The following is an 8,004-nucleotide window of genomic DNA, read 5'->3' as shown; positions in this document are numbered from 1 at the left end:
TGCAAATATCTCAGTTGTATTTGTTTAAGCAATCTAGTCAATTAATCAATCAATATGAGTCTAGATTCCAACAAAACTAAAGGTGGTATTAATGGTGCTAATAAAATAATGAGAGAATATTCTTGTTGTAAGAGAACAGTTAGTTGGTCATCTAGGATATTTATAAACATTTTGGATATTTGTGCTCTAAACGCATATGTGTTGAAAAATCCATAATATAAAAAACTGTTGGTTGGCGATGACGATCTTTCTTACTCAGAACAGCTCATTAGCCCTTTAGGATATTTAGAAACAGAAACATTTTGAATATATTTACTCTAAATCCATAATTTGTTGTATTTATTAAAATATCCATCTTGGAAGAAAACTGTTGGCTATCGACGACGATTTTTTTACTCAAAATAGCTATTCTGTATACCTGCATTCACGAACCTTTTGGATATTTGTGCTGTACACGCATATGTGTTGTATATGTTAAAAATCCATATTGAAATCAAACTGCTGATTGGCAACGACGATCTTTCATGACACAGTTAGAAGATTTTTTTGCTGTTAATAATATGGATGGATAAATCTATCTATAAATTCGAATATAAGTCGAACTTATAATTGCGAATGCCCTTATGTCCAACTTCTTGAACGACGATGTGAAATAAGGCGTGAAGTCGTAAAGTAAATTCTTTATTGGTTGCTAATAAATTAGTATACATCCGATGCAATTTCAAACAATGACTTAACGATCTTTATGAGGTCAATATGCTAATTAGACCACGTGCTCAAAAGCAGTCAATCCCAATTTATAATCTAACAAATAAGACATCAACTCATTAAAAAGTCCATTGCCTTATACCTTGTAATTCTCACCTTTGTATATAAACGCTTACTGAAATATAATTTAAACTAGAATGTTTTGCAATAGAATTTAGCAATTTATACAATTCTACCGGAACGTAAATAACCTGGTAATTAAAGTATATTACAGATATTCATTACAATTATATACAGTGAAATTGGGAAGTTAAGATTAATGTGAGATTACAAATTAAGAGTTTAATTTGTAATTGAATAATGGAACTAAGACCACATACATAATATATAAACCACAAATTTTGTGTGGTGTCAGCTCTTCGAGACTATGATTAATACTTCAATTATTACAAATTAGCAGAGACATCCATTGGAACAAGAAGAAAACGTGACAGATGTTTTGAGTGTGCTAGCATTTCAGACAAAAATTATTTTGTTTGTGAAACATAGAAAAAAATGGAGGCAGGTGTACGTTGTATGAGGCATTGTTTATCAGAATGAATATTTTTAGACACTAACAGAAAAGAATATGATTACTATTTTTTATAAAAAACAGTAGGAACACTGTTTTCGTTTAAACTTAATGTAGGTTTTACATAAATATTTCATTAAAATGACATATGATTGATTTTAACGTTTAATAAATATGATTTAGAATAAAAATCCCTTTTCTTATCGTATCAGACGTTGATATTGAAAGATGCACATACATATTAAACAAAGCATGACATAAAGTATGATTTAAATATTTACCTGAATTTAACGGGCATGAAAGGTTAAGACAATATAATATAACTTTCTTATTAACCCTTCCTAACTATAATAAGTCCTTCCTTAACTATAATTAAGCTTCCATAAAATGCAAATAAATGAATTTTCGTTTTGCTGTACAGTAAAGTGTTCAAGATAGTGGCTGTATAATTATTAAAAAGGGGAAATGTCAAGGTTGCCAATAGTAACTAATAATTTATCTGTATCATCTCTGTGTGTGTCAAGCGAAAATAAAGAAGTCAGATCTTAAAATTCATTTTGTATAATTTTTAATATAAGGATTTTTCACATTACGAATAGATAAATCATCACATCATATCTAAGAAAAAGAACAAAACAAACATTGGTCCTTAGAGCTTCGGATATTTGTGCTATTCCACGCCATACAACCTACAAGATCGACGTTTGCCGACAACGTTGAACGAGACAGTCGCAGAAATACATCGAGTGCTCCTTTGCCCCAGGCTTCAAGTCAAGTATACAATCCGATTGAACACATACTGACGATTTCACTGGACGGGACATCAAAAATCAGGGAAGTGAGCTTTTGTTCCTTACTTATCTGCCTTTCATATCAATTTCCTAATTTATACTTCTTCAATCTTAAAATTTATTGTTCATTGTTAGTTTACTTTGACACATAATAGTTAAAACATTTAAATTTGAATTAAAATGGGGGATTTGCCTACGTTAAAAAGGATAAGAGCATCTCTTAAAGCGCGATTAACCTCATTTATTAAATTCATTGATAGGGACTCAACCCAAGGTGAGATGAATGAGCCAACTCGCGCTGAAATTGAATTGCGCATCGAAAACGCGAAAAATATTCATACTCAATATCAAGAAACCCAATTAAAAATAGAAAGTTTACTGGACGCAATAACTGAGGAAGAAATAAATTACAGAGAAACGTTCGAAACATCATTTTATTCGGTTATAATTAAGGCAAAACAACTGTTGACAACAACCTCAGCTAGTGCCTCCAGTACATCTAGTCCTACTAGTGAACATCCTATCATACATATACAACCTCCAATATAAAACTTCCTTCTATTGAATTGCCAAAATTCAGTGGCAACATAGAAGAATGGTTAGATTTTCATGACTTATTTGATTCGTTAGTTATAAAAAATAATAGTATATCTGAAATACAAAAATTACATTATTTAAGAGCATGCATAACAGGTTCTGCTGAGAAAGTCATTGCTTCTATACCTCTCTCTGCTTCTAATTTTACTGTTACATGGAATCTTTTGGTTGAGAGATATTCTAACAAGGAATCGTTGTTGCATAACCATATTAAAGCCATCTTCAATTTAAAGGCAATCAATAAAGAAGGTTCATTTTCAATCAGAAATTGAATTGATAAATTTTGTAGCAATCTTAGAGCTTTGGAGGCATTAGAACAACCAGTCGAACATTGGGATGCCCTTCTCAAATATATTCTTTTGAAAAAATTTAATTCTGAATCTGTGAAAGAATGGGAGAAGGCCAACAATGGTAAAGTCATTCAAGTTTCGGACCTCATATATTTCCTAAAAACGAAGGCAGATACTCTAGAAAGATATAATCTAAATAAACCCAATATTTAAGGGACTTCTGTCAATAATCATGTCAAATTCAGACACAACAGTACCAAGGCTCTTGTAAGTACAAAATCTTCTTTTCTTTCTTGTCCTTTATGCAACCAGCAACACAAACTGGTTCACTGTAGTCAATTTCATTCATTAGACATTCCTGCCCGTATTAATAAAGTACGTAGATTTAAATTATGCTTGAATTGTCTGCATTCTGGACATCAACAAGCTACGTGCAAATATGGCGAATGTAAGAAATGTAACCAGAAACATTATACTCTTTTCCATGAATTTATTGAAAATCCACTAAATCCATTGTCTCAGTTTAATGATCAAGTAGTTGCTTCTCAGAGTAGCCCTCAGACACTTTCTAATACTTCTCAAAATCAACAAATCCTTCTATCAACGGTTGTTGTCCAAGTTCGTAACCATTTAGGGGTTGCTCATAATTGTAGAGCTCTTTTAGATAGTGGAGCTCAATCTAATTTTATCACATCAAGTTTAGTTGATTTGCTGGGTATTTCAAGGGAGCAGGTTAACATTTCTGTAGTGGGTATCGCTCATGTTTCTTCTGAAATAAATCACAAATGCAATATTGTTATTAACTCTTTACAATCTATATATTCTTTCCCCCTAGAGTGTTTAATCATTCCACAAATATGTGGACAACTTCCAGTTTGTCAAATTGATGCATCTTCGTTGCCCATACCTGCAAATATTCGTTTATCAGACCCAAATTTTCATACTCCTTCGGAAGTAAATATTTTGATCAGTGCTAGTATTTTTTGGGACCTGCTATGTGTGGGTCAGGTCAAGTTAGGTCCTGAAAAACCCATACTTCAGAAAACTAGATTAGGGTGGATCATTTCTGGTCCTTTAATAAATACCAGGGTGAATAGTCAGCAATCTACTATATGTGGATTATCACACAATATCGAAACTGACGGCCTTTCTAGGTTTTGGGAGATTGAGGAGTGCTCAGGTACTAAACATCAGTCTACAGAAGAGTTATTGTGCGAGGAGCACTTCAAATCAACCTTTAGGAGAAATTTGGATGGTCGGTTCATTGTGTCCATTCCTTTTAAGTTACAGGTTGACTCTTTGGGAGAATCCAGATCAATAGCTCAAAGAAGGTTCTATAGCTTAGAAAAAAGGCTTCTTAATGATCCTCTCATGAAGGAGCAGTATGTTGCATTTATGGAGCAATACTTGTCTTTAGGCCACATGTCAAGAGTTACTGATTGTACTTTGCCAGTACATAGTTATTACTTTCCTCATCACGGGGCGATGAAGCAGGACAGTCTCACTACAAAACTCAGAGTAGTGTTCGATGGCTCCTGTCCGTCATCATCTGGTCATTCGCTCAACGATCTTCAGATGGTAGGTCCCGTCATGCAGAATGATTTGATATCTATCCTGTTGAGATTTAGAAGGTATCCATTTGTTGTATCTGCGAACATTGCCAAAATGTACCGCCAAATTCTTGTTGATGATACTCAACGGTGTCTCCAAAGAATCTTATAGAGAAATCATCCGAAAGATCCTCTTCATTCATATGAATTGAATACAGTTACTTATGGCTCTACGTCAAGTAGTTATCTAGCCACTAGAAGTCTCTATCAGCTATCATTAGAGCATTCTTATACATTCCCTCAAGCTTCTAAAATCATAGCTGAAGACTTCTATGTTGACGACTTGCTAACTGGTTCCGATTCGTTAGAGGACTTAATCCTTAATTGTAAACAAGTCTCTGAAATTCTTTCAAAAGGTTGCTTCCCACTTAGAAAGTGGACGTCAAACAATTCTTCATTTCTTAAGTCTATCCAGGAATCTATTTTATTAGACACTTCCTTCCTTTTTGGTGCCAATGAAAACACAAAGACACTTGGGTTACAATGGTGCCCTAGTTTAGATTCATTGTCCTATTCTATTGATTCAAATGTTACTCCCAAAATTATCACTAAAAGATCAATACTTTCTGGTATTGCTCAAATATTCGACCCTTTAGGTCTCTTAAGTCCATCAATCATTAAAGTCAAAATCCTTATGCAACTCCTTTGGTTAGAGAAGTTAGACTGGGATGAAGGAGTGCCATTGCATATTCAGTCTGAGTGGTTATCTTTCAGAGATCAGTTGCATGAGTTGAATAAATTGCAAATTCAAAGAAATGTAGTTCTCCCTAATTTTGTTCTTATTGAAATGCACGGATTCTGTGATGCAAGCGAAGTTGCTTATGGCGCAGCCATATATATTCGCAGTGTTGATAAAAAGGGTAACATTTTTATAAATTTACTTTGTGCTAAAAGCAAAGTAGCACCTGTAAAGAAGCTGACCGTACCTCGCCTGGAACTTAGCGGAGCTTTGATCTTATCACGTCTTTCTAAAATGGTTATTACTTCTTTGAATATTCAGTTTAATAAGATTTTTCTGTGGTCTGACTCAACCATTACCTTGGGCTGGATAAAAACTTCGTCACATGTACTAAAAACTTTTGTTGGTAATCGTGTTTCAGAAATTTAGTCCAACACAGATCCCGAAAATTGGAGACATGTACCTACGGATTGTAATCCTGCTGATTTACTCTCTCGAGGAATTGAACCTCAGGTTCTAAGCTCTTGTTCATTTTGGTGGCACGGCCCATCAGTCTTGCTAGATTCTCCTGAAACTTGGCCAGTTTAAGTATCTTTTGATAAAGAAAAACTTCCAGAGTTTAAAACTATTAGCAACCAATTTATGATAGTTTCGTCTACTCCATTATTTGATTTTGAAAAATATTCGAGTTTTTCAACCTTAATAAGGTCAGTGGCTTACTCTGTGCATTTCTACTACAATTCTCAACGAAAGAACAAGGCCACTCGTATTTTGGGGTATTTAACCACGCAGGAGATTAACAATTCTACCCTTACTCTAGTTAAGTTGGTACAAGCTGAAGGTTTCCCATCTGAGATTCAGTGCTTAAGAAGAGGTAATGCAGTTTCTTCTAAAAGCAGAATCTTATCACTTAATCCCTTTTTAGATCCAGAAGGATGACTCAGGGTCGGTGGTAGATTAAGTAATTCAAACTTTTTTTATCAAAAGAAACATGCTATTCTAATTCAATCTAATCATAAGTTTACTATTCTGTTTTTCCGTCAAGAGCATTTCAAGCTGTGCCATGCAGGACCTCAACATCTCCTAGCTCACGTGCGTGAGAAATATTGGCCTTTACATGGAAAATCATTGGCTAGGAGAACGGTTCGCGAATGCTTGCGTTGCTTTCGCTTCAATCCCGATCAAGTTAATCCCATCATGGGAGATCTTCCCCAATCAAGAGTCACCCCCTCATTTCCATTTGCTATTACAGGAGTTGATTATGCTGGTCCATTTGCCCTCAGAACTAGTCGTCATAGGGGTGCTTCTTCATATAAAGGTTATATTAGTTTATTTGTTTGCCTATCGACAAAAGCCATTCATTTAGAGGTGGTAACGGATCTTTCCACCGAAGCCTTTATGGCGGCAATAAAACGATTTATCGCTAGAAGGGGCAAACCATGTCAGATGATGAGTGATAACGGAACCACATTTGTGGGTGCCAACAATTCTTTGTTGGAATTGGGTAAATTTTTGAAAACCAATGGTAATAAATTCCCTGATATGTGTGCTAAATCTGATATAAATTGGAAGTTCATACCGGCTCATTCTCCTCATTTTGGCGGTCTCTGGGAGGCTGGAGTCAAATCGGTAAAGGCTAACCTCAAACGAGTTATGACAGATACGAAATTAGATTATGAAAGGTTTGTTACATTACTAACTCAGATTGAAGGAGTATTAAATTCTCGTCCTTTGAGTGCCTTGTCTTCTAACCCTTCTGATCTTTTGCCTTTGACACCAGCTCACTTCCTCATTGGAAGAGCCATGGATTCCGTTCCAGAAATAAATCTATCAAACTCATCCATTACCAGTTTGTCTAGATTCCAGCAGTTGCAGCAACTTCGCCATCATTTTTGGAAACGTTGGTGTCTGGAATACATCTCCGAATTGCAAGAACGGAAGAAATGGAAAGCCAACCAATCTAAAATTCAGACTGACACACTCGTCCTCATCAAAGAAAGAAATTTACCTCCTTTAAACTGGTGTCTTGGGCGCGTAGAAGTTTTGCATCCTGGCGTTGATGGAGTTACACGAGTGGTTACCATAAGAACTTCAAAAGGACTTATAAAGCGAGCTGTTACAAACATTTGTCCACTTCCCCTTCCTAGTGATCAAAGTGAAGGTGCAATCACGCCTTAAGTTCTAGAACTGTTAATGCGTCTTAGTTAAAGAACATTTGTTTGATTTTTAAACTTAAAAGTTTATAATAACTATTGAAGATGTATTTGTTTATTTTTTATTGCATGTAATGCATTTCCTCATTTACTTGCCTACCTGTTAAATTGAAAGCGATCCTTTCAAGGTGGGGGGCATGTTCAAGATAGTGTCTGTATAATTATTAAAAAGGGGAAATGTCAAGGTTGCCAATAGTAACTAATAATTTATCTGTATCATCTCTGTGTGTGTCAAGCGAAAATAAAGAAGTCAGATCTTAAAATTCATTTTGCATAATTTTTAATATAAGAATTTTTCACATTACGAATAGATAAATCATCACATCATATCTAAGAAAAAGAACAAAACAAACAGTAAAGAAACTTTAAACAATTTTGATTTTTATTTCATTGTGTACAGTAATTAATTACCCCTTGATAACATATATAAATATTAAAATTTTTTTTTGATATATTAAAGCAATTATCGAAAAAAATAAATTACACGAATTAGTAAATACCTCTGCAATTTATCAAATATATAAATTTGTTTATTGGAAAATGTC

General features: G+C 34.4%; 1 protein-coding gene across 1 annotated transcript; it reads left to right on the top strand.

Moving 5' to 3' along the window:
• Positions 1 to 2,250: 2,250 nt before the first annotated feature.
• LOC140448893 (uncharacterized) lies at positions 2,251 to 7,424 on the top strand. The gene is made up of 5 exons (XM_072542019.1): positions 2,251 to 2,489; positions 2,957 to 3,078; positions 3,172 to 4,535; positions 4,680 to 5,427; positions 6,292 to 7,424. Exons 1-5 carry the CDS (start codon positions 2,251 to 2,253, stop codon positions 7,422 to 7,424), a joined length of 3,606 nt encoding a protein of 1,201 aa, XP_072398120.1.
• The last annotated feature ends 580 nt before the right edge of the window (positions 7,425 to 8,004 follow it).

This window comes from Diabrotica undecimpunctata, chromosome 8, assembly GCF_040954645.1.
Source record: "Diabrotica undecimpunctata isolate CICGRU chromosome 8, icDiaUnde3, whole genome shotgun sequence".
Lineage (NCBI taxonomy): Eukaryota > Metazoa > Arthropoda > Insecta > Coleoptera > Chrysomelidae > Diabrotica > Diabrotica undecimpunctata.
Note: the sequence above shows the minus strand (reverse complement) of the source record. Positions and strands in the feature narration are given on the sequence as shown.